We start from the raw sequence: 27,824 nt of genomic DNA on the forward strand, positions 1-27,824 counted from the left end.
TCTTTTAGAACGAACCCAACGAATTCGAAAGCCTAACTCCAGATTTTATCAAAACGCACAGCATTGCTTAAGAGACCAAATGACTCAAACAAAAGCTGTACGACATTTCTTGACACTTTCAAAATAATCAGTCCAAGAATGAAGCCCAACTAAGCCAATCAAAGCCCAAAACATAAAAAGCGAGTCAAAATGACCCACACGACTCAACAATCTCCCCCTTTGGCTTAGTTTGGCAAAGTTATACAACTCTATCTAAGAGTACTCAAAGCAAACAAAGTGTTAAAGAAAATTACTAACTAATTGACCACGAAGCACATTACTATATTTCATGTTTCTTAAAGTCTAAATTAAAGTAAAATACAACAACAAAATCATATTCTACATGTGATACATTAAAAATAGAATTCTATAAGGATAGAAAAGGCCTAAAAATATCAAATAAACTTAATATTTCATATTGTTAATATATATATACATATATATATATATATATATATGAAAGTCCAGCTTAGACTATTTATAAAATTTTTCAAACTCGAATCATACAGTTTTAGGACGTGTTTGTTTTAAGGATTTTGCATTATTCAAATTATAATTCTTAGTTCTGTTGCAGTATTTTTTTCACAAAAATTTAAATTTAAAGAGTCAAAATAAAATTACTGATTTAAATTCATGAACCAAACAGACCTTTTATTATCCAGATTTAGACCGCCAACAAACGGTTATAATGTGGGACTCTACCGGCGGTTTCGACCAAACCGTGCCCAGTTCTACTTTAATCTGACTCACTAAAAACATCAGGGCTATTTTCAGAACTAATAAAAACATAGAATAGAATTTTGAATTTTAATAAACCATGCGGGGGGTTCGCCATACAACGCAGAGAGAGAGAGAGAGAGAGAGAGAGAGAGAGAGAGAGAGAGAGAGAGAGAGAGAGAGAGAGAGAGAGAGGGGGGCAAATTATAGAGAGTCCAACCTATTATGCTCGCACGCACAGAGCAGCAGCAGCAAGAGAAAGACGGACCTCCAACCAATAATCACTCTCTCTCTCTCCTCTCTTTCTCTCTCTAACTCCGAAAACGTCGTCTCCAATATTCTCTCTCTAACATTCTCTATTACATTCTCACAGTATCCACGTGCCATCCTAACTGTACGGACTCTCCTTCTCCCTTCCTCCCTCCCCTTCTTCTCTCTCTCTCTAGAATTGTTTCTCTCTCTATCTCTGCGACGCCATGGTCATTCGATTCCGTTCTTGATCAATTACAGGCAAAGAGACCGTAGGTTGCTTCCTCATGTTTCACGGAATAAAAGCAAGCTGAAATTAAGATTTCGTCGTTCTTTCTTCCATGCAAAGCGATGTATAGATAATTAAGACCGCATTGTTCTTCATTAGGTTTCCCTTTTCTTGGATTTTTTTTCCTTTTTAATATCGCTACATTAGATTTTCTTTCCTGGTTCTTGTTGGAGATTCTCAATTAATTTGCATGTCTGTTTGTTTATCGGGAAAAGCCGTGGGAAAATAAGGCTCTTTGATTTTCTTTAAACGTCTTCTAGTCATTTCCAGGCTAGGAAGATTTCCATTACAACATTCTCTCCGAAACATTTAGTTTCTTCTTTCCATGCAAATACAAATATATTCTTTATTTTCCCCCTTTTCTACGATCAGATTCTTTTAAGTTCTTGAAAAATTAATTATCCTCCACGGATTTTTCACTCGGAATCTTGATTAATTCTTTATATGCATTGCATTTTCTTTAACTGCCTGTTTGGCTAGCTGGAAAAACCGTGGGAAAATCAATCAAGGTTTACGAATTACATCTTCTTGAAACCTAATTAAATGCACGAAATTTCTCGTTTCAGGTTGTGCAAATAGATAATTAGAGTGATCGAGTGGAACAAGAAGATCAAGAAGCCTCGAGGCTACAGAGAGAGAGAGAGAGAGCGATTTGATCAATCCGTCGGTCAATGTCGAACTCGAACCACGAGTCCGGCCCACAGGGGCTGACGAGGAGGCCGTCGCGGAGCGCCGCCGCGACGACGTTCTCGACGGAGGTGTTCGACAACGAGGTGGTCCCTGCATCGCTCGCCGCCTCCATCGCCCCAATCCTCCGTGTCGCCAAAGAGATCGAGAACGAGCGGGCTCGCGTCGCCTATCTCTGTAAGCTCAATTCCCCCTAAACAAAATTCGATCTTCCTCATTATTAATTTGTGATCAGTTCTTTATCGTTTACGAAATGATTTCTAGATTTTTTTTTCCTAAAACTGTAATAATTAGGTCGAGTGTATGCGTTTGAGAAGGCGCACAGGTTGGATCAAAGCTCCACTGGGCGTGGTGTGAGGCAGTTCAAGACGTCTCTGCTTCAAAGATTGGAGAGGGTAAGTGGTTTTTGATATTTGAATTGCTTCTTCTTCTTTCATGGATTATTAACATTAATGGACCCTTAAGTTTAGGGTCATTGTCACTCCTCTAAATTTTAAAAACTCTCGCTTTGTTTTTTAAACTTTAAATTATTCTCACCTGACTCATTTTATTATAATTTATATTAAAACATATAAAAAAGTGTAATCATAGAGTTTTTATCTGTCTATTTTTAATAAAAATTTAAATAAAAAAATATGTGATTACAGTACTCTCTTTCTTCTATTTATTTTTAATATAAATTATAATTAAAAGATTAGTGAGAATCATTTCGATTGAAGGATTAGTAAGAATAATTTTAAGTTCAAAAGACAAAGTGAGAATTTTTAAAATTTAAAAAATAAGTGAGAATGACACTAAAATTTAAAAGTAGAAGTAAAATTAATCATTCTTTGTTGAATTTTGAGTGAGCAAAGGTGGCGAAGGATGAGCCATGATCTTATGTGCGTTCACGTTAAGCGTGGGAAAACCTGAAATGTTATTGGTCCTAATTGTTTTTCTCGTTGAGAAAACATGTTCCATGGATTGACTTTTGCTTATTTATTTTTCTAATAATGTGTTGACCTTTTTTCTTTGGCTTGAATGTATTGACTTTCGTTTGTTGTCTCCTATGGTTTTGTTGGTTGGAGTCTAGAATTATCAGTGGCAGAGTATGAAAAAAGTGTAACCTTATTAATAGGTCTTTTTCAATGTAAAAAATTTAAAGAAGTCGCAAAACATTTTTTTTTTTAATTTAAGGAAATGGAATATTTAAAAGTTTAACACTGTACCCCTATTACACTGTTTTTTTTTTTTTCAAAGGACTGCACCCCCATTGCTAGGTGTATTTTTCATAACTTTTGCAGAATTCAAGTAAATGGAAGCACTTTTTTTAATAGATAATTTATGGAAGTGGAAGAACTAATTAGTTAGTCGTTTAAAATATTTTTTTTATCATATTTTTAATTAAGCCGACTGTTGATACATTGTATTCAAATTTTTACTTTAAGGTATAAAAAAAAATCCTATTGATAGGGTCCTGATTTGAACTATCACAGTTTATTTTACTGATGAAGAAGTATAACATTTTTTTTTTTTTTGTTTATTTCATCAACATGAATTGTACTTTCATTAAGTACTACTTAAATAATTATTTACCTATAAATAGGTATACACAACTAGCCTATATTACATCGATAACAATTACTTTATAATTATTTACCTACATACAACTAGCCTCAATTACATTGATAACTATTAATTCATGATTATTTACCTATAATCATTCTCCATTAGTATTGAATATTTCCTTCAACTTTCGTTCAACCAAACTAAATAATAAAACTTTTACAAAATCTAATAAATTTTAATTATAATTAATTTAGTAAAGCTTTATGTGTATTGTGAAAAAACTTGTAATATATATACATATATATATATATTTTTTTTTCTAGAAAGGAAAACTCAAGTATTTTGTGTAAGGATTAGTTGGACCCATTTTTTTTCAACCTGAATGTTTTCCCACAATTTTCGTTTAGCAAAAAACTGGCTCATGCTTCCCCCAAAATTAAAAAAGAAAGAAAGAAAGAAAAAACAGCTCATGCCATGAGGAAGGCATATTTCGGTGGTTTTCAAATTTATGTTCAATATCTTGCAAAGATGATGTTAGGTAATAAGTATTATTATGTTCTTTTACCCTTTTGTTCTGTTGGTCGAATTTTCTTCATCTGAACTTACTGAGAATTCCATGGAGCACTTTGTTGCAACCAAGTATAGTGTAGCGTGTACGTCTATGGATATTATTGTAAAATTGCGGACAGCTGACATCGAAATTCTCGAATTCAGGACAATTTGTCTAGTCTCGCTTCTCGGGTTAAGAAGACAGATGCAAGGGAAATCGAGAGCTTCTATCAGCAATACTATGAACATTACGTTAGAGCTCTTGACCAGGGAGAACAGGCAGACAGGTCATTTACATTGCTATTAGTCTTCTTATTTATTCACTTTTTATATGAGGTTTTCGCGTTTTTCTGCTTTTTGGAAAAAATGAACGTTCACACTACCTTCTGTTACAAGTAATAAATAATATATTATAACTTTGAGTCCTCAAACAGAGCCCAACTCGCTAAGGCTTACCAGATAGCTGGAGTGCTTTTCGAAGTGCTTTGTGCCGTCAACAAGAGTGAGAAGGTTGAAGAAGTTGCTCCTGAGGTTAGTCCAACTCCTCCCGCTCATTATTGTATTTTAGTTCCTTTTTTTCCCTGCATATGTAGAATCGGCTTTTGTGTAATCCATGAAATTCACTGTGACAGATTATAGCGGCTGCAAGAGATGTCCAAGAAAAGACGGAAATTTATACACCGTATAACATTCTTCCTCTGGATGCCGCTGGGGCTTCGCAATCAGTTATGCAGCTTGAAGAGGTACTCTCCTATTTCTTAATCTACTCAGAAACGTGTTTCTTGTTGCTTACCTTTCCTTGATTCCTGCCTTTACCAGGTCAAGGCTTCTGTGGCTGCCTTGCGGAACACAGGTGGCTTGAATTGGCCCAGTTCATTCGAACAGCACAGGCAGAAAGCTGGAGACCTAGACCTCCTTGATTGGCTAAGAGCCATGTTCGGTTTTCAGGCATGTGTATAATTTGATGATATGCTAATGGCTTATAGATTAGTCATTTATAGATATCTTTTAAGGATTGTTTATTGAGTTCGCTTCTCTTGATTTCTTTAGAGAGACAATGTCAGGAACCAGAGGGAGCATCTGATTTTGCTGCTTGCAAATAATCATATAAGGCTCCATCCCAAGGCTGAACCACTTAATAAGGCATGCATGAATCTTCCAATTTCTATTTTTCAGTGTAATAGAATTCAGTATCCTTAGCATCATCTCATCCGTTGACCACAATGTCAAATGACTTAAAGTTACTTTTTAGAAGTTTTCGGTTAAATTGCAAAAATCGCTTATATTAGCATCCATGCATTCATTCTTCTGGCATAACTTTTTGGATTATTAAGGTCTTGGGTTTTGAGCACTAATCTTGGAGGAAATTCCCATGATACTTCCAACTGTTGGGCTGTGGAGCTTATTTCTTTCTTTATGCAGCTTGATGATCGAGCTGTTGATATAGTTATGACCAAACTCTTTAAGAACTATAAGATTTGGTGCAAATTTTTGGGACGAAAACATAGTTTAAGGTAAGATATAACAGTATATATCTGTGTTGACTTTGTAGTTTATCATTGGAAATCCTATTTGATTTTTGTAGTTTTTACTCTGGATCTTATGCTCGACCTTCTTCTTGTATCTGTATAGGCTCCCTCAAGGACAGCAAGAGATACAACAGAGGAAAATTCTGTACATGGGTTTGTATCTTCTCATATGGGGTGAAGCAGCAAACGTTCGGTTCATGCCAGAATGTTTATGCTATATTTTCCACAATGTGAGTTGCATTTGTAGGCCTTTCTTTTTCGTTTTATATAAAAGTTCTTTATTGGAATTATATTTTGTCACCATATCAGTAAGCAATTCATATATGTATGTTTAGATGGCGTATGAACTCCATGGTCTATTGGCTGGAAATGTCAGCATAGTTACTGGTGAAAATATTAAGCCTTCATATGGTGGGGATGATGAGGCCTTTCTTCGTAAAGTTGTAACACCCATTTTCCGTGTTATTGAAAAGGTATGTTATATAACCCAAACATGGACAGTGACCTAGTTTCTAAGCTCATACAAGTTTTATGTGTGGTGATGTCTTTTCATATGATATTCCAGGAGGCACAAAAAAGCAAAAATGGGAAAGCTCCTCTCTCTGCTTGGTGCAATTATGATGACCTGAACGAGTATTTCTGGTCTGGTGGCAGTCATATTAATCTCAGGAAAAATCGTGTTAATTTGACCTTCAAGGGGCTATCTTTGGTTGACTCTTCTATTTGATTATATGTTTTCAGGTCATCTGATTGCTTCTCTCTTGGCTGGCCAATGCGTGATGATGGTACTTTTTTCAAATCAACTCGTGATTTGAAACAGGTACTCTTACCTTCTAAGCAGTTATCCACTTTTCTCAGTTCCATTTATTTGTTACTTCCTCATACAATATCAATATCAGGGAAGAAAGGGTTCTCAAACAAAATCTGGAAGCACAGGGAAATCGTATTTTGTTGAGAGTCGGACCTTCTGGCACATTTTTAGAAGTTTTGATCGACTATGGACATTTTATATACTTGTTCTACAGGTATGAAACTGCAAATTAGCAACGGAGTGGTAATATTACTGGCCTTTTATTTCCCATGTTCTTGGGTGCTCATATCAGTAGTCTATTATTTGAGTTGGCGTTTTTACAGGCGATGATCATTATTGCTTGGAAAGGGATTTCACCAATTGACATTTTTCAAAAGGATGTCCTGTACCACTTATCTAGTATATTCATCACAGCAGCTTTTCTTCGCTTACTTCAAAGTATGATGTTTTACTTAAAACCTGAATATATCTTGTTAGTTGATTTTTTTTTATTAGTTTTATGTTCTCCTAGTAGTGCAAAAAGAATATAACTTCTTTCTCGATGTTTTATTTGTGGAAGTTCTTTGGTTTATCTCGTTTGAAATTCTTATTTTAAAACAAGATAATGCCTGTATGAGTCAATTGAATGAAAGAAAGTTGTATAACAGTATAAAACGAGCAATGGAAATAGAAGAAAATGAAAAATTAAATCCATCTCATATGATGATTGTTGAATGAAAAAATGTTTTAAGGTGTAATTCTTTTGACTGGCTAGTAGTTACGGGCATGGTTTATCGGCTACTTTTATTCCCGGCAACATGCTTTATAAAAGGTTTTATATTTGAAAATTTTTCTTTTCTTTTCACTTTCCACTGTACCTTAAGTTGAGTGTTTACTTCAGACTAAACAGAACGTAAGAGAATGAAAAAAAAAAATGCCTTAAACCTGAAAAGAATTGATCTTATATTATAAGTTTTTCCCAAAACAAAAGAGGGGCAGGGGAGATGATGATTCTTTTGCACTCGCTGTTTTTGTCGCTAGCATTGCGAGATGTATATTGCTGTTATTGTGTGGTTTTTATTAATTTCTTTTTGTTTTCCCTTTTCATTTTAGGTATTTTGGACCTGTTTTTGAATTTTCCGGGATATCATAGGTGGAAGTTTACTGATGCACTGAGAAACATTCTCAAGATAATTGTTAGTCTTGCGTGGGTTGTAATTCTTCCGATGTTTTATGTGCATTCCTTCAAGGGGGCCGCCCCTGCTCAAATTAGAGATATGCTATCATTTCTTAAACAAATTAATGGTGTTCCCCCATTGTACATCTTAGCTGTCGCGGTGTATTTGCTTCCAAATTTGCTAGTAGCAGCTTTATTCATCCTTCCAATGCTCCGGCGTTGGATTGAAAATTCAGATTGGCATATTATTCGGTTCCTCTTGTGGTGGTCACAGGTACTTGCATTGCTTTCCTCTTGATCCTCACCATTTTGCCTTTTTGTTTCATTTTCCTTTCTCTCATATTTCTTTCTATTGGTTAAGTCTCTTGCTGTATCATAAACAGAGCTAACCAAAAATAATTGCATAAGACCAGAAGTTCAAATTAGATGGCTTGCATAAAGTCAAGTACAATAAACTATTTCTAATATTACACCAAGGAATTTGGAAATCGAATTAGTCGATTCTTTTAGGCTTTGGATTTATTCCATTCAGCTCAAGTTATCATCAGAGGAACTACTTACTGATGTAACTACTAGATGCTTAAGATTAGCCTTTCATTGTTTTTGTTTTAGGTTAAGACTTCAGTTAATCATGAACGTCCTTGGATAATACTTTTTTATATTTAATGGAATCTCGTTTTTGTTTTTTATGCCGGAACCTGTAACAAATGGTTAGATATTGATTTTTAAATGAATTTATTTCATCTATCTGCAGCCAAGAATATATATAGGAAGAGGCATGCACGAAAGCCAATTTGCACTTATAAAGTGAGTGCAAAAAGAACTATTTATTGCAAATTTTACTTTTGATTGAAGTCTCTGCTATTGTTCTGATTTGTTTTGTACTCTCAGATATACACTTTTCTGGGTGATACTTTTGGGTTCCAAGTTTGCATTCAGCTTTTTTTTCCAGGTTTCATACTCTTCATTTCAGTGATTGTAATTTGTTGTTCTTGAAAATTTATGGTTGTTAAGTTAGTTTTTATTTAACTTTTCGTTTTTCCCTTTCCTAGATAAAACCTCTGGTGAAGCCAACAAAAGACATAATGAGCATTCATAGAGTTAATTATGAATGGCATGAATTTTTCCCTGAAGGTACTAGTTCTTGCTTTTCTTCCGATTTTTAAATTTTAGTTTCGTGCTAAATATATCTCTCGTCACTGAATAGCTCGAAACAACTACGGAGCGGTCTTGTCACTCTGGGCTCCAGTTATCATGGTCTGTTTCTTAATCTTTCATCATGATAGTTCATGTATTTCTTATTTCTTGAAGAATGAAGCTTCTTGCAGTCTTCAGGGAAACATCTCATGACCACCCATTTCCTATGCATGCAGGTTTATTTCATGGACACTCAAATATGGTATGCAATATATTCAACTTTGATGGGTGGCATTATTGGGGCCTTTGATCGTCTAGGAGAGGTACCTTTTTTTTTCTTTTTTTTTTTTTTTTTGCTTTAATTCTTTTCTGCATCGTTCAAGGCATGTACCACACTTCTTGCTTAGAGAGCATGGATAAGTGACTGAGAATTAAATTAGTTAAGCTTCTTGCAGTCATAATTGTGGATTAAACTTGTGGCTTGTGATACCAAACTTAAGTTTATTTTATAGTATGAACAGTTGGATTGTTTCCACCTCAGTCATTTTGAGCTGTACAAGAGCATTAGAGCAAGAAGCTGAATCATATCTTGCTTCTAGTAAACACAACTCCTGATGTTGAAATGCATCTTGTTTATACAAATTGAAATTTGAATTTTAAAGTTTTGGTCACTACATACTTCATTTTGGACATCTTCGCGACCTGGAAATTATTTTATATTGTCTTCACTAAGTAGTTGCCTCCTGGCTTTGTGCCATACTGCACCTACGATGATTTCTACTAACTCCTTTGATAAACTTTGTTGTTGATCAGCCCGTGCTTCTCTGTTACAGATTCGAACTCTAGGGATGCTAAGGTCAAGGTTCCAGTGCTTGCCTGGTGCCTTCAACACACATCTGGTGCCCTCTGATAAGTCCCAGAAAAGGGGGTTCTCTTTCTCCAAGCGTTTTGCAGAGGTTATTTCATCTTAGTTTGTGATTATCTAATCACGTTAGCAATTAGGTAGATAGGTATGGTAGTTATATTTGCATTTAAACCTGCAGATTACAGCGAGCAGGAGAAGTGAAGCTGCGAAATTTGCTCAACTTTGGAATGAAGTGATTTGTAGCTTCCGGGAGGAAGATCTAATAAGTGACAGGAAAGGCGCTGAATCAACATTTTTATTTTTTATTTTTTTGGTTTAATTTCTTTTGAACAAATTTTTTTTTTTTAAATAAATGAATAAACTGGGGTTCTTTTTATGCAGGGAGACAGATTTGTTGTTAGTTCCTTATTCCTCTGATCCTGGCCTAAAGATAATTCAGTGGCCACCGTTTTTGCTTGCTAGCAAGGTGAGTACTATTACTTTTGGAGACCTTGCATCTCTTACTTGGCTTTGTTTTGACCTTTTCCTACCCCTAACAGATCCCAATAGCATTGGATATGGCGGCTCAATTTAGATCCAGGGACTCTGATCTCTGGAAGCGTATATGTGCAGATGAATACATGAAGTGTGCTGTAATTGAATGCTATGAATCTTTCAAGCAAATCCTGAGTACTCTTGTGGTTGGAGAAAATGAGAAAAGGTTAGCATCAATAATAGATTCTTTATAAAGTTTTAAGTATGACTTTTTATTTTTTGTTCTTTTCGTCTATCATAGTTTCTAAAACGAAGGAATTGCACTAAAGATGATGCGTGTAATTTTGACCCTAGAAATTTAAACCAATAATGTATTATACTCTATGGCTTCTATATATTCTTTGGCTCCGGCTCCCATATTTGTTTGTCCTCATCGAAAGTGTAAAACAAAATAAAAAAATATGATACGTTCTTTCCTTGTTAAGCAAGCAAAACACTCATGTAATTTTACTCTTAGGTTCTTGGCGTGGAATTGTTGATTCTAGTCTTTTTCACTTTTGGTTAGATGTTTCAAGTTCTTCGTGTCTGACTTGATTTACACCAAGTCATGGTGCTTGAACCCAGTAACATAACTTTTTATCTTCCATAATGCAATGTTTAAATCTGGGAAAAAAAATTAATCATTTTCTCTGAGTTGTCAGGGATCATCACAACTTTTTCTGACTTGTATTGTTGTGATAAATTCTAACTCAGATTTATGGTTTAACAGGATAATTGGCATCATTATTAAAGAAGTTGAAAGTAACATTTCAAAAAATATGCTTCTTGCAAATTTCAGAATGGGTCATTTACCCACTCTTTGCAAGAAATTTGTGGAGCTTGTGGAGATCTTGGTGAGTTCTAGGAGAGATCAGATTTGTAATTATATCTGCAGTCTGTACTTCTCTTGAAAACTCAAAAGAAAAGATCAATTACTACTTCCTTTCTGTTGCAGAAAGATGGCGATCCATCCAAGAAAGATACTGTGGTATTGTTGTTGCAAGATATGTTGGAAGTTGTCACCCGTGATATGATGGTTAATGAGATAAGGTTGGTAAAGTCTGTTTCATAATTTTCATTCTATCTGGACTGGAATATTTATAGAGGGACAATTTGTGATGGTTCACATGTATATGTTAACACTTCTTGCAATGCTCTCATGTTATACTTTTTAGGGAATTGGTTGAAGTTGGTCATAGTAGCAAGGATTCTGGACGACAACTTTTCGCCGGAACTGATACAAGACCCGCTATAGCATTCCCTCCTCTAGTTACAGCTCAATGGGAAGAACAGGTAAAAGTATTTGCAACGACTTAAAGAACCATGGGAAAAATATTGTACAATATATTATAACTCTTTAGCTAAGACACATGTATATTGCATTCTGTTATTTCAGATAAGACGCCTATACCTCCTGCTGACAGTGAAGGAATCTGCCATTGATGTACCAACAAACCTTGAAGCACGTAGAAGAATTTCATTTTTTACAAACTCCTTGTTTATGGATATGCCGCGTGCCCCAAAAGTCCGGAAAATGCTTTCATTCAGGTTTGATAGAACGTTAATTTATACACATGGAACATATATAAATAAATTCCATATATTGGTTCTTCCTGAGAAAATCACTCAACTCAATTATAAGCTAGCAAGGTCTTTTAAGGCATTTTAGCATCAAATATACGATTTTAGACAGGTATTTCAGAACCAAGAATAATGACTCATAAGCTTCTATGGTCCTCATTTCATATTGTTTCTAATCTCGTTTCAATTTAAACCATACATTTTATCCTTTTTTTTTTCAATTTTTTTTTGGGGTTCATATATATGCATATAAATTTGAAAGTAGGAATCTATTTGAAGTTTTCTCATCACTTTACAACAATAATTAGTCTGTAACAGGCCATATGCTGTTAGCAGGCCAAACTTATGGGACTTAAAATTTTCTTAATGATGCTTCAATTGTTATAATCTTATTTTTCTCGCATTGGCAGTGTCATGACTCCGTACTATAGTGAGGAGACAGTCTACTCTAAAACTGACCTTGAGATGGAAAACGAAGATGGCGTATCAGTCCTATATTACCTGCAGAAGATTTTTCCAGGCGAGTGATTTTCTATCTCCTAATTTCTTTATAATCATCATCTATTTGATTTCAAGGACCACATTTTGCAGTCAAATATTGACATTTCGCAACACGCAGATGAGTGGAACAACTTCATGGAGCGACTTAATTGTAAGAAGGATAGTGAGATATGGGAAAATGATGAGAATATTTTACAGCTTCGTCACTGGGTCTCCCTAAGAGGACAGACACTCTGCAGAACTGGTATTAAATGCTTTATTCTCTCTAGACTCATCTTTGAATATCAGTGTGTTGTACTAACTAATTTTGGCATTACAGTCAGAGGAATGATGTATTATAGACGGGCTCTGAAGCTTCAAGCTTTTCTTGACATGGCTAATGAAAATGGTAAGACCAAGTACTTCAAGAATCAAGGTCTTGCACAGCATGCAAATTCTCGTGCCTTCATACATTACTCATTGTGTTTCATGCACTTTTTGGTACTTAACTTCGTTCACAAGAATGGAACTTCATTCCTTCTCAAGAATGGATGTTTTTCTTCTCTGACAATAGACAGCCCAGTATAGTGAAGTAGTAGCCTTTGCAGACTTGCAGTTGATAATGCTGGCAATTTTTTAACTTTAAACAGAGATACTTGCTGGGTACAAAGCCATAACAGTTCAATCAGAAGAAGATAAGAAACTCCAGCGATCGCTTTATGCCCAACTAGAAGCTGTTGCTGACATGAAATTCACGTATGTTGCTACCTGTCAAAACTATGGCAATCAGAAGCGAAGTGGAGACCGCCGTGCAACTGATATCCTTAATCTGATGGTCAAGTACGTTCCTTATCTGATAAAGCCAATAGCTTTTCTGAAATTTGATTTCTGTAAAGATGCTATTGCTCAGTTCATTTTCTCCAAGAAGATAAGACCTCTTTGCTGTTTGTATAGTAATCCTTCTCTTCGAGTAGCATATATGGATGAAGTTGAAGAGACGGAAAACGGAAAAGTACAGAAGGTTTACTACTCAGTATTAGTCAAAGCTGTTGATAATCTTGATCAGGTACATATTGAGAAGAATCCAGTTGGTTTGCTTTACTCTGGCTAAAAAAAAGCACTGACTTTTGGTGCTTGTCTAAAGGAAATCTATCGCATAAAACTACCGGGTGCAGCCAAGATCGGAGAAGGAAAGCCAGAAAATCAAAACCATGCTATAATCTTTACTAGAGGAGAAGCCCTTCAGACGATTGACATGAACCAGGTTACTGTTGGAACAAAGTTATGGTTACTATTTTCTGTTTTAAGGCCAATTTTGAGGCTTACTTTCTCCTATATATAATGTAGGACAACTACTTGGAAGAAGCTTTCAAAATGCGCAACCTTTTGGAAGAATTCAATGAAGATCATGGAGTGCGTTCACCTACAATTTTAGGTGTTCGTGAGCATATATTTACTGGAAGGTAGGAATACTTTTTCTTTCCTCTCTAGAAGTTTCTTTCTTTTCCTCTTTACAATTGTAGGTTTTCACCTACTTTTGATTACTTTGATTACTCAACTTTATGTTACATGACATTTGCATCACAGTGTTTCTTCTCTGGCTTGGTTTATGTCAAATCAAGAAACGAGCTTCGTGACCATAGGTCAAAGAGTTCTAGCAAAGCCTTTGAAGTAAGCTCTCTTAATTGCATTTATAGCGTTTAATCCTATTACCCCCAAAGCAGTTTGTTGTTTTCTTTCTTTTTCTTTTTTTTTCACAATGTAATTCTTTTTTAATTAAAAAGACAGACTCATTTAAGTAACCAGAGTTAAGATGAATCATTTTAACAAATGAATAGCCATATATTTTGTAAACGTGTTTCTTTATGGAATTGGCAACCCAATTGGCAAGTTATTTGTTACGTTATTCAAGATGCTATTCTTTGGTTTTCATGCTTAGTGAACTTGTAAACCTCTCTTTCCCAAAATGGTAACCCTCTCTTCCCCTTCTTAATCCAAGTGTTTCTCCCTTCTTTCTCTTTTTATTCTGTTAAATGGCCGCCGTTTTTTACAGAACATAAACTACAATCGTTTAACCGGAATCCGTAGTGTTATTTTAGTAGTTTTCTATTAAATTGAAAAGCATTTCTAAAATCCTGGAAATCCACTATTATTTCCTATTTTTTACCTTATACTTGCGTTGGTTGATTTCAGGGTTCGGTTCCACTATGGTCATCCAGACGTATTTGACAGAATTTTTCACATTACCCGTGGTGGCATCAGCAAGGCATCTCGTGGCATCAATTTGAGCGAGGACATTTTTGCTGGTAGCACTCTTGATAACAACAACAACAGTATTTGATGGAACTTGATTTCAAAGATTGAAGTTTTTCTTTTTTTTAACGTTTAGGGACTATAACTAGCTATTATAAAGTATAGGGATCAAAGCAAGACTTTTACCCTAGATTAAGAAAAGCTCAAGAATTGATCCTAGTAATATTAGTTGTAAGAAATGAAGTGGTTTCTGTCAAGGTAATTTTGTTTACTTCTAAATATAACTTGTCTTTGCAGGTTTCAACTCAACATTGAGGCGAGGGAATGTTACTCACCACGAGTATATTCAAGTTGGAAAGGGTAGAGATGTTGGGCTCAACCAAATATCTCTCTTTGAAGCAAAGGTGGCTTGTGGTAATGGGGAGCAGACGCTAAGCAGAGATATCTACCGATTAGGGCACCGCTTCGACTTCTTCCGCATGTTGTCCTTTTATTTTACGACAGTGGGATTTTACATCAGCTCAATGGTAATTTTCACTTAAAACATAATAGAAGCTATAAAAAATTTAGGCAACTACATATTATTAAAATTGAAAAAATATATGTAGACAAACTGAGAGGTCATGCTAATATAATTTTGATTGACCATTTGTCCTCTGACCTCTCCACTTGAATGTAATATATATGATAGGGAGGGTTCAATTTCTGTCATGCTGTGTTGAGCATAAAGTTAGTGGAATACATTACAAGAAAAATCAAGTAGTTTTTGGCATTTGGATTAATATGAAATATCACTGTTGTATTTCCACGTCCTTCCCCACTGTGTTGAGCATAAAGTTAGTGGAATACATTACAAGAAAAATCAAGTAGTTTTTGGCATTTGGATTAATATGAAATATCACTGTTGTATTTCCGCGTCCTTCCCCACTTCCCTAACCAAGTACCAATCTTTTTTTTTTTTGGGTAAGGAATCAACTTACCAAGTACCAATAGGAACTATACTAGTGGTAGTCCAATGTGAAAACAGAAATATAAGATAGAAACTTCTTATTGAGAGTTTTGAAATGTATTATTGGCTATTTGCGTCTTCTATCTCCTTTTGCTAATTGGCATTGTTTTACTTCCTGCAGTTGGTTGTCCTTACAGTCTACGTTTACTTGTATGGGAAACTTTATCTTTCGTTGAGTGGGCTGGAGAAGGCAATAGTGAAATTTGCCAGGGCCAAAGGAGACAATGCTCTGAAGGCAGCTATGGCTTCTCAATCTGTGGTCCAATTAGGTCTTTTAATGGCCTTGCCCATGATCATGGAAATTGGACTGGAGAGAGGGTTCCGAACTGCGTTAGGTGACATGATAATTATGCAGCTGCAGCTAGCAGCCGTTTTCTTTACTTTCTCTCTCGGCACAAAGGTCCATTACTATGGACGAACTATCCTGCATGGCGGTGCAAAATACAGAGCCACCGGGCGTGGGTTTGTGGTCAAGCATGAGAAGTTTGCTGAGAACTACAGGATGTACTCAAGAAGCCACTTTGTGAAAGGGTTGGAGCTCATGATGTTGCTCACAGCTTATCAAATTTATGGATCAGCAGCAGCTAATTCCACGAGCTATGCTTTCCTTACCTTCTCGATGTGGTTCTTAGTCACCTCCTTTTTGTTTGCACCCTTCCTTTTTAACCCCATGGGATTTGAATGGCAAAAGATAGTAGAAGATTGGGATGACTGGACCAAGTGGATAAACAGCCGCGGTGGTATTGGTGTGCCGGCAAACAAGAGCTGGGAGTCCTGGTGGGATGAGGAACAAGAGCACCTGCAGCACACTGGCACTCTAGGACGGTTCTGGGAGATTGTTCTTTCTCTGCGCTTCTTTCTTTATCAGTATGGAATTGTATACCATTTAAATGTGGCCAGGAATGAAAAGAGCATCATGGTAAGTACATATGCGTCCTTCCAATTTCTTCTTTATTTCCAGATTTCTTTCATTTTCATCTGCGGTTCTTTGATGTAAAATCTTTTTCAAAATTCCAGAATCAGATTTCACTTCAGATTGTAATCAATCACCACAACTATTTGAAAACTAAATATGAAGTGGGATAGAAGTACTAAACACAGCAGTTCTTTTGCATGACTGGATATAAAAGGATTATGCTAGCACATTCTTCTATCATTTGAAAGAACCATTAGTGGGATTTGTTGGTGTTTCTTATATTACACATACAGCGAGCAATCAAGAAAGCCCTCATCTATTCTTTTTTTCCGCTATCTAAATCCAGGTTTATGGTCTCTCTTGGCTGGTCATTGTTGCCGTGATGATCATCTTAAAGGTCTGAACTGAAACTTCAAACGTTTATTCTAGACGAGAGTGAATTGACCATGATTTAATTTATTTTACTTACTGGTGAACCTCTGAATGCAGATTGTGTCCATGGGAAGAAAGAAGTTCAGTGCCGATTTCCAGCTGATGTTCAGACTTCTTAAACTGTTCCTATTCATTGGGTCCATAGTCACTCTCGGTATTCTCTTTACTGTTCTGAATCTTACAGTTGGAGACATTTTTGCCAGCTTACTGGCCTTTATGCCCACAGGATGGGCACTACTACAGGTACATCCCAAATGATATTACCTCAACTCTTTTCTCTTTTTCTTTTTGTTTAGTGAATATATATATACATATTTTTTTTTGTTTTCTTCTAGTTGAATTAAAAACATTTTGAATGTTGATAAACGAATTTTGTGATTTACCATCTGTTCTCACGGATTAAGAAACTCACATCTGAATTCGATGTTGTATGAGCAGATATCGCAATCGTGTAGGCCGTTAGTGAAGGGCCTCGGGTTCTGGGGATCTGTCAAAGCTCTAGGAAGAGGGTATGAATACGTGATGGGGCTGCTTCTCTTTGCACCAGTGTCTATACTGGCATGGTTCCCATTTGTGTCGGAGTTCCAGACCAGGCTGCTGTTCAACCAAGCTTTCAGCCGAGGGCTTCAGATCCAGCGCATTCTGGCGGGCGGCAAAAAGAACAAGTGAAAACAATAGCCCCCGGAATTCTTTTCCAGAGAATCAAAAAATTTCAGGTTGCAAAAGGAGACGCAAGCTGTTTTTAGAGGGATTTGATTTTGAAAAAGAGAGATGCGTCATACGAAAATTTTTTCTCCTTGTTTTGCTCTTTGCATTGTTGTTGTAGCTTACTCAACTGTTCATGTGTATTTGAGTTTCTCATAATGATCAAATTACGATCAACTAGCTAGTACATAAAAAAAAAATGTAAAGAAAAGGGTTATCTTTAAAAGAGGTAAAACGAAATAATATTGATAAAGCCAACTAGCATCTTGTTGCTTTGTCCACCTTTTATTTTTCCGTCTCTTTTTTCTTTTCTTTTTTTCCCGCCTACTGTATCCTTTCATTCCATGAATAAGAATTTTTTCTTGACTAAGACAGTAGGCTTAATTTTTTAAGAAAACAGTATCACCGTGATAGGTAAACAACAATAGCATCATATACATTTTCGAAAGACTAGGTCGTCAAAAAAAAAAAAAAAAAGATTTCTTTTCAGCTAACGACGAGGAAAAATTCTATATTCTTTAGTAAAATGTATGCCACGATGGGTATAAATATCTCGTGGGAAAATTGTTTTTGAAGCGCATTGTTTTATAAGGAAATTTTTATAGTGAGATCTCTTAAAAAAATTCACTGATAGAACATTTTATTTAATTGTTGGATTAAGTTTTCAACAATTATATTTATGCAAGTATGAATTAAAAATTATTCTTACAGATTTAACTGTTGAAAAAGTAATTTAACAATTAAAATAGAGTATCTCATCGATGAATTATTTTAAGATGTCTCATCAGAAAAAAAAACCGTTTTACAAGTATAAATATCTTTGGACGTGTATCAAAAACATAACTATGGAATATAAGCTACAGAAAAATTGCTTCAGTTAGGCAACACGATGAATATGCCAAGTTGCCAACAAAAGAGATTGCCGTGGCGTTGTGACATTTCTAATTGCGATACTTCAATTAGTTATTCTTAAATTTATGACAATAAATCAATCTCTAAATTATATTAATATTGTCTAAATTAGAGCAATTTTGTATGTATTAAGTACACTCTATACTATGTCACTACATCATATACCCTGTACTGGCGAGCCCTCTCTAACTGCCCTCCCGGCACCTCCTCGCCCCAAATCCCCCCTCCTTCGGTGCAACCCAACCCCCTCGGCAACTCCGCACCCCTGACGCCCCCTCCCCCCTCCCGACACCGGTCCAATGGTTCATCCCCCTAAGATTTTATCTTCTTTTTTTTTTCTTTAGGTTGATTTTCCAATCTTACCCTTGAAAATTAGATCATGCGGGTTGCAGTTGACCATTTGAACCTCAATGGCATTAAAATTAAATTCATGGAGATTGTTTTATTTTTTACTTTTAAAAATACAAATCAGGGACCAAAAAATATATATATAAATGGGAGTCTCTACGGTAGACCTCCTTAAAAAAGTATATATACAGAACATTCTATTTTGACTGTTAGATTAAGTTTTTAACAGTTAAATTTGTGTAAGTTCATATTAAAAATTTATAATACCCCGTATAGAATTATTTTCTCTACAGATTTGACTGTTAAAAAAGTATTCCAATAGTCAAAATAACTGGTGAGTTTTTTTTAAAAGGTCTCATCGTGTAAAAAGCCTATAAAAATTTAGGAACCTAAAGTGAAATTAATCCTTTCTTCTTTTTTTTTTTAGTTTTTAGTCATTAATCCTATAGCAAATTATACGGTGGAACCCCTCAAAAGTTTCCACCAGTGGAACACTCAATTTAAATTGTTAGATTAAATTTTTAACAGTTAAATTTGTACACGTCTGTATTAAAAATTTACTGTGTGTCACACAAATTTGCTCTCTCTATAAATCTGATCGTTGAAAAAGTAATCCAACAATCATAAACAAAAACTCCACTGGTGGAAATTTTTTTAGATTCCACCATAGAGACTGCCCAATCCTATAAATAACTTTTTTTTTAACTCTGATTCTATATATATAACTTATTCTTGCTTTGCCCTTTCCTATATATAACTTAGGATTATTATTGCTGGTGCTCTCTGAATTTTGAGGTTATTTTCAGTTTACTTTATAAACTTTAAATTTTTCACACTTAATCTTTTTTTTATAATTTATGTTAAAATAATACATAAAAAAAAGGGAGTTTAAGTATGGTTATGTGATCTTTTATCTGTTTATTTTTAACAAAAATTTAAACAGAAAAATTACGTGATTATATTATTCTTTTTTATATATATTTTTAACATAAATTATGAAATATGAGACCCCATTTATTTCACCAATTCAAATTTAAAATTTAAATTTTATTACAGTAAAAAAACTCTCAAAAATAACTATATCTAATTTTTTTTTATTATAATAAAAAATTCTAAAATAAAATTAATCTCAACTCGCTTTTAAACTTTTCATGACCTAAAGCGGTAATAATCCTATCACTTATTCTTGCTTTCCCCTGATAAATACGTTCCCCAAAAACAAGGGAAAAAAAAATCTCATTCTCTCCGGCTCGATCAACAGGTGAGAAACAAAAAACCGCACAGCCGCGCTCCTTGACGCCGACGCTCCGCCACCGCCGTCGCCGCTCCGTCCACTCTTTGTCTTCATACGGACGTCGAAATTGTACTTTTCCTCCACTCTTAATCATTTTTTACTCCTTTCTCTCTCCTACCCGCGTTTTCTCTTTTCTGTGATTTCAATTTTGTTTTTGGTTTTTGGTAGGGAATTTGCACTAATTGATTAAGTCTCGTTGTGTGAGATTAGCAGTCGCCTACATAAACCCAATTTCCGGGTAAGAATAATAACACAAGGAATCCCCTTCCTTTATTTTAGAGCTGCTAAGCTTTTTTTTAAAAAAATAATAATAATTTAGTCTCTTTTCTAATTTTTGCCTTGTTGTTTGTTTCTAGTGAGGAAAAATGGTTTCCGGTCTAATCAATCCCAATCCTGTGGTCTATGAGAAGAAAGAGCGCCGGGTTCGTGGTGCTTCAAGTAACGCCGATGAGTATGCCGTCGAACCAATTGACCAACAAGAAGTTTTTGATATCCCTTTTAATTTTGATGTTTGCCCTTGTTAATTTGTTATTTATGTAGTTTGAGGTTTTTTTTTTCTTATTATTATTATTATTATTATTATTATTATTATTATTATTATTGTTATTTTAGTTCTTGCTCATCTAGTAATGTGGTTACTTACAAAATCAGGAATGGTAGTTTGTGTAGAGCCCTCACAATCTAGGAAAGGGAATGCCAATTCTAGCACCCTATTGGTATTGTTTCCTGGCTAATGGGAATCAACGGAAAATTTACTTAGTACCTTTATCAAGCCAATGATTGTTTAATTGTGGATAGACATTTGAGTAATTCAATTAATAAGATTCATATTTCTAAGTTTAGTAAACACATCCTAATGGGTATGTTTACGCTAGAAAGAGAATCATTGATTCTCATTTTATTCATTTACTCTGTCCTACTTCATTACGTTTTCCATTACATTGCATTCTGGTTTGGTAAACATGAAATATGTTTGTTTTATTTTCTTTAACAATTCATAAATCATATTAGAGATATTAAAGATCCAGAGTACCCTTATTCTTTGGAAGAGCTGAAAGTTGTAGCAGAAGATGCAATTGAAGTGGACGACCAGCACAGTTATGTTAGGTACAGAAAATTTCGGCCATGATTTTATTTTTTATTCTCTTTTTTTTTTAGATGGGCTTAAACTATCTTGTCTAATCAATGTCAATTCTCTCAGGATCACCTTTACCCCCACCGTTGAACATTGTAGTATGGCAGCAATAATTGGTCTCTGCTTAAGAGTAAAACTCATAAGAAGCCTACCGTCTCGTTACAAGGTATTACTCTCTCATTAATTTTTTTGACAACATTCATTCTGTACCAAAGAATATACTGAACTTGACATGAAGTTTGATAGATTACCTTCATAATTTTGTGCTGTATGGCTCTTTGATGTGTAGAGGTTAGATATTTTGCTTTCCCTTTAATTGATGACCTATTTGAGTACTAGAGGAGGTATAGTAAACCACTGTGTATATAGTATTGGTTTTCCAATTAGACATTTCTATGACTAAATCAGACTTCAAGTTCTTCACTTTATATGGCTTCTAATATTTTTTATTTTGGGAACGGCAAGAAAGTAAAAGATTCTGTTGAATCATTGAATTGTTGATAACTTGATATTGTCTGCTTGTGGTTGTACTGTAAGGCCTTATGGACCTTTGATTTAGAGGGAACTGTAGGATATTGTGGGATATAGTGATTCCTGGCTTTTCTTTCACAATCCCAAGGAATAGAAGAATATTCCGCCCCGTTTGTTTCGTTAGTTCGAATTATAACTAAAGTTTTTACTTCAGTGTTTTTTCTCACAAAAATTCAAATTTAACTTTTTCTGCTATAGCGTTTTCTTTCACAAAAATTTAAATTCAACTTTTTCTGTTACAGTGTTTTCTCTCATATGTTATCACTTTTTAACTCAAGTTCTTAACTCGAACGAGTGAAACGAACGATGCCTTGTTTTACATTTTTCTTTCTTTTGCTCTAAATTCTATCTTTCTGGAGAATCCCCTTTGGCCTTCTCTCATTTTTGTACTCCTTTTGCTTTCCCCAAAAGCTTTATATGGCATGCGGTGCATTTAGTTGGTTGTAAAGACTAGGCTTCTGTTAGATAGATCGTCTTATATGACTGCAAAGTTTGTACTTTGTGGTCATTTTGGCAATGATGGTTATATGATTAATGCCAGTGTTTAAAATTACGCAATCGATTGAGGCGCGCCTCAGCAAGAGGCGTTCACAAATTGCAATGAGGCTTAAGCATCATGAGGAAGATAAGAGGCGTACGCCTCTGACAACTGAGGCGGGCCTTGAGGCTTAGCCTCAAGGTGTAATCTGCTTATGCCTTATGTATTTTTGTTTATATTCTGTTGAGCTAACGTAGATTAAAAGGCCCAAAGCCCAAATAAGAGAAATCAGCAAAAAATGAGCCCCAAAACTGGTTTTTTAAGGGCAAAACCACCACCACCACAACAACAACAAGTCTTAATTTCAACTTAATTGGAGTCGGCTATATGGATTTCACTTTTTCACACGGCTCTGTTCGAAATTAAACTTTCCTGAAGGCCTAGATCTAGAATGTTTTTCCTACCGACTTCGGTCAACGTAATTCTTGGTCTACTCCTCCCTCTCCTAGTATTAGGTATAAGAATGTCCTCCCAAGCATGAACTGGTGCTTTTAGCAGTCTACGTTGGACATGCCCGTACCACCTCAAGCGACCTTCGCGTACACCTTATCTTCTATTAGTGTTACACCTACTTTACTACGAATAACTTCATTCCGTATGCGATCCATTCTCGTATGATCACTCATCCATCTTAACATACGCATTTCTGCCACTCATCTTAGATATATGTTGTCTCTTAATGGCCAAACATTCACTATCATATAACATAGCTGGGCGGATTACAGTCCTATAGAACTTTTCTTTTAACTTAATAGGCATCTTGTCATCACATAAAACTCTCGTAGCATTCTTTCACTTAACCCACATTGCCTTAATCCTTTGTTGAATATCCTCTTCTATATCTCCTTCGTACTGCACTATAGAGCCAAGGTACTTAAACTTCCTAGAACCCCTAATCTCCACACCATCTAAAGAAATTTCATCACTCTGATTACTTGAGTTACTAAACCTACAATGCATGTATTCAGTTTTCATCCTACTTAACTTAAATCTCTTCGTCTTGAGAGTCTGTTTTCACAGTTCTAACTTACGATTAACTCATTCCCTATGTTCATCAACTAAAATTACATCATCAGCAAAAAGCATACACCAAGTAATTCTATCTTGGATTTCTCTTGTCAGCTAATCCATCACGATGGTGAAAAATAAGGACTAAGAGCAGATCCTTGATGAAGGCCGATCCGAATGGGGAACTCTACCGTGTAGTCTCCAACAGTTCTCACACTCGTGACCACCCTATCGTCCAGCAGTTCTCACACTCGTGATCACCCCATTGTACATGTCCTAAATTATCTTAATATACCTCACATGCACTCATCTCTTTTCTAGCACCCACCGTAAAACTTCCCTCGGCACCCTATCATATGCATTTTTTAAATCTATAAAGATCATATGTATGTTCGTCTTGGCTTTTCTGTACCTTTCTATCAGCATCCTATGAAGAAAAATGACTTCCGTGGTTGATCTGCCTAGCATGAAGCCAAATTGATTACCTAAGATGGTAGTTGTGGCCCTTAATCTCCTTTCGATAACTCTCTCCCAAAGTTTCATAGTGTGGTTTATTAACTTAACTTTATGTCCCTATAATTGTTACAATTCAGCACATCTCCTTTATTCTTAAAGATGGGGACAAGAATATTTTTTCTCCGTGCATCAGGCGTATACTTCTTTTTCAGTATCTCATTAAAAAGCTTAGTGAGCCACACAATTCTAGCATCTCCTAACGCCATCCGAACCTCTATTCAAATATCATCTGGCCCACATGTCTTCCCCTTTTTCATCTTCCGTAGTGCAGTTTTAACTTCAGAGACTTTGATTCTTGTTGTATACATCACATTAGGTTCTCCTTGTGACCTAAGATTGTCAAACTCTATCGCATGATCATCATTATAAAGCTTCTCAAAGTAACTCATCTACATTTCCCTAATGTTTTTATCTCTTGTCAGAACCTGATCCGTATCATTCTTAACACATCTCACTTGATTTAGGTCTTGACACTTCCTTTCTCTTATCTTAGCTAGTTTATATATATCATTCTCTAGTCTCAAGCTTCCTATATACCTCATCTAAGTAGAACGAACCTTACCAACTGCTCGCTTAGCTTCTTTCTTCGCTTCTTTGTACTTATTAAAAGTTTCAACATCCTTACGCTTTGGTAAATCTCTATATAAATCCCTCTTGGTCCTAATAGTCTTTTGAACTTCCTCACTCCACCACCAGATTTCTTTCCTAGATGGGCCTTTACCTCTAGATTCTCGTAGTACCTCTTTTGCCACTTTTTTAATGCAGTTGGCCATGGCATCCCACATAGTATTTACATCACCTACATATGACCAAGTAGCCTCATCTAACAACTTCTCTTTAAAGGTCAATTGCTTTATTCCCTTCAAATGCTACCAATGAGTTCGTGGGAGGTGGTTTATCTTAATTCTTCTATAGCAAAGCTTAATGCTCACATCTAAGATTGCTAACCTATGTTGGGTGGCTAGTGTTTCTCCAGGAATTACTTTACAATTTTTATGTAGAGAACGATCTCTATACCTGGTGAGAAAATAATCTATCTGGCTTAAGTTCCTTCCATTCTTAAAAGTTATCAAGTGAGAATCTCTTTTCTTGAAAAATGTGTTTGTTATGATAAAATCATGTCCCAACGCAAATTCCAAAATAGATTTTCCTTCTTCGTTTCGAGCTCCAAAACCAAAACAACCATGGATCCTTTTGAAGTTTTCGCTATCTTTACCAACGTGCCCATTGAAATCTCCTCCAATGAAAATGCTATCCTCATTGCTTATACGACACACTAAGTCATCCATGTCTTCCCAGAACTTGACTTTAGTTTCCGCATCCAATCCTATTTGTGGAGCGTAAGCACTAATTATATAGATGAAGTTATTTCCTAGTACCAATTTGAGCATACTAATTCTATCTACTATTCGCTTAATCTCAACTACGTCATCCTTCTCAGTTTTGTCCACTAAAATACCAACTCCATTGCGATTCCTTTCCCAACCTGTACCATAACTTGTGTCCTAAATTTTCAATCTCCTTTGCTTTCTCTCCTATCCACTTCGTTTCCTGTAAGCATAAAATGTTAAATTCTTCTTCTTATCATAACATCTACTAACTCCATAGATTTAGTAGTTAAAGAACTTACATTCCAACTACCTAAACGAATTTTCCTATCGGCTAGCTCTACCCCTTGCACACGTTCATGAATGTGCAAGGACCCCCCTTGCATTTTTTTCACCATATCCGGTGCCTGACATGGCGTATGGGCTCGCTTTTCCCCCCACACACGTCCATGAATGTGCAAAGACCCCTCTTGCCTATTTAACACTATACCTGGGGCCCGGCATAGCGCATCGCACGTAGGGAACGCCCAAACATATTCTATGTGAGTGAAATCCATGAGAGTGACTTAAGGCCTGTTTAGTTCGCTGATTCAAGTTTTTAATTCGAGTTGATATGTGATTTTATGTGAGAGCTTTTTACTGTATCAAAAAAGTTAAATGTGACTGTTTCTGAGAGCTTTTTGCTGTAGCAAAACTCGAATTCTAAACTCGAATCAATGAAATGAACGGGGCCTTATTTTTACGCTGGCCGTCAACCTACCGCAACCCTCCTCTTTTACCCGGGCTTGGGACCAGCTATACAAACGCATATGCGGAGTTAAGGGCAAAACCACTAAATACGATTAAATCCCTTCTCTAGTGTTGAGAATGATGGTGAATTACAGCACACCAGGTAACGAGAAAGAAAAGAAAAGATAGAGTTTTGAGGACCCTAACACCGCCAGGGGTCTGATTCTCACAATCTAACAACCAGACAAAATCCATCGCTCTGTACCTTCACTCCTTAAATCACCCTTTCCATAACAAACTCTCTAACCGACTCACACCTCAGCCTTCTAAATGTGAGGATTTACATTTCCCTCCCCTAAGTCTTTCCTAATCTCCTTTTCCCCTCGTGGAGACTGCCTAATTCTGTTTCTGCCCTTGCATAAACAAACTTAACCAGTGGCCTGACATATATGGTTTGTGAATGTGAAAACATATGAATTTCCTAATTTATATATATATTTTAAAAAATTTAGGCTTACGCCGCGCCTCATAAAAAGAAAACGCCACAGTACCCAATTGGGCAATTTTAAACCTTGCCTAATGTCACACAGTTCTTCAGCAATCCACCTTGCAAAGCTTAAGGCTGTCACTACTTTCATCTAGCTTTTCTGTAATTTCCCTAGACTGTTCAATTTTAGATAAGCTAAAAGCCTTCAAGTTACTTGTTTGTTCGTGTAAAGGTAAAATAAACCCAAATCCCACATTGTTTAAGTATCACTAACTTATGAGGACGTTGAGAATCCAATTTCTGCTGTTTGTGTATTGATGCATAGTTTGGAGTCTTTTAACAAAATCTGCTTTCTGGATTTGGCAATACACAAATCAGACACCTATTGTTCTCGTACCTGTTGGAGTACTCGTATCGTACTCCTAGTCCATGCAGCATATATATTTACGAACAAAAACACGGCTTTTCAGATATCCCAACCAAGAAGATAGTACGCTTTGCAGAAGGAATGTTTTGGTAACCATATTTTCCGTCTATCTTGTTACTCAAGAGTCAAAAGATATCTGTACTTCTAGCAATGGGTTGGTACAGAAAACTCATCAAATGATGTGAAAACTAAAAAGGAACTTTGGTGGGTTTCATGTAGAGTGTGCAATGCACAGGTGCTGCGTAGGGCATAGCATTTAGGTTACTTATCTAGTCACGTTAGTTAAAATCTTCTTCTTTGTGCCCGTTTCTTTTTGTCATAACCTTGAAATGTTTAACCCATCAAAATCAAGAAATGAATATATCCAAAAATAAAAAATAGAACTGTTTGATTGGATGAGAATGAATGAAGAAATACAAGTTGTCCCATATCGAATCTCGAACTTTGGTTTTTCCCTGAAATTTTGATACTTTATATAACTCTGTTGATTGTAATGTTATTCTAACAATTTAACTTGATTCATTCGTACTTGTGTGTATATTAGGCTTGAAATAAGCTGGTTGTTGTTCCTTTCTTTTTTGGGTTAATTTTCTGTATAATTTTTCTACAATTAGGTGGACATTCGAGTTGCACCTGGATCTCATTCAACTGAAGCTGCTGGTACCCTCGCTCTCTCTCTCTCTCTCTCTCTCTCTCTCTGGAACTTGTGAACTGTTTTATTTTTTTTTATTATTTTTTTTTTATGGTTGTATGCGCAGTTAATAAGCAACTGAATGACAAGGAAAGGGTTGCAGCAGCATTGGAAAACCCAAACCTTGTGGATATGGTTGATGAATGCTTAGCTCCGACCTATGGTTGAACAAATCATATAAAACCCAAATGCAGTTATGATCGTGATGCAAAATTTTGGCCTCTTATGTTTTGTATATGATTCTTTTCTAAGTTTAGAAGAATGAAATAATCTATCACAAGGAGGTGGCGAGAGCTATATAGTTCATGTGAAAGTAATGCTATCTATCTATCATTTTAACATTTTTAGTAGGTGTTCAAATTTGTAAGTGAGCTGAAAGATTCTTTTGCTATACGTTTGATCCCAATCTAGACTT

The 27,824-nt window shown here is 35.7% G+C and overlaps 2 protein-coding genes across 2 annotated transcripts; both read left to right on the forward strand.

The window, feature by feature from the left end:
• Nucleotides 1-1,965: 1,965 nt before the first annotated feature.
• LOC21391263 (callose synthase 5) lies at nt 1,966-17,781 on the forward strand. The gene is given in 41 exon segments (XM_024172844.1): nt 1,966-2,158; nt 2,276-2,376; nt 4,244-4,384; nt 4,502-4,609; nt 4,711-4,821; nt 4,898-5,026; nt 5,129-5,221; nt 5,501-5,592; nt 5,711-5,837; nt 5,943-6,080; nt 6,173-6,249; nt 6,349-6,427; nt 6,507-6,632; nt 6,742-6,856; nt 7,511-7,848; nt 8,329-8,381; nt 8,466-8,526; nt 8,627-8,708; nt 8,782-8,831; nt 8,948-9,034; nt 9,545-9,667; nt 9,755-10,043; nt 10,102-10,312; nt 10,820-10,943; nt 11,045-11,139; nt 11,265-11,382; nt 11,486-11,637; nt 12,081-12,190; nt 12,290-12,415; nt 12,491-12,559; nt 12,801-12,990; nt 13,105-13,216; nt 13,295-13,414; nt 13,498-13,613; nt 13,738-13,821; nt 14,344-14,456; nt 14,701-14,957; nt 15,345-16,395; nt 16,634-16,725; nt 16,818-17,003; nt 17,199-17,781. Coding segments are annotated over 41 exon segments (6,270 nt in total). The 3' UTR covers nt 17,430-17,781.
• A 2,146-nt stretch (nt 17,782-19,927) lies between these two features.
• LOC21391265 (protein AE7) lies at nt 19,928-27,821 on the forward strand. Its single transcript, XM_024172928.1, has 7 exons — nt 19,928-20,088; nt 20,188-20,257; nt 20,376-20,508; nt 21,021-21,126; nt 21,221-21,320; nt 27,333-27,378; nt 27,477-27,821. Exons 3-7 carry the CDS (start codon nt 20,385-20,387, stop codon nt 27,575-27,577), a joined length of 477 nt encoding a protein of 158 aa, XP_024028696.1. The 5' UTR covers nt 19,928-20,088; nt 20,188-20,257; nt 20,376-20,384; the 3' UTR covers nt 27,578-27,821.
• The last annotated feature ends 3 nt before the right edge of the window (nt 27,822-27,824 follow it).

The sequence above is a fragment of the Morus notabilis genome, unplaced genomic scaffold (genome assembly GCF_000414095.1).
Source record: "Morus notabilis unplaced genomic scaffold, ASM41409v2 Scaffold465, whole genome shotgun sequence".
Classification (NCBI taxonomy): Eukaryota; Viridiplantae; Streptophyta; class Magnoliopsida; order Rosales; family Moraceae; genus Morus; species Morus notabilis.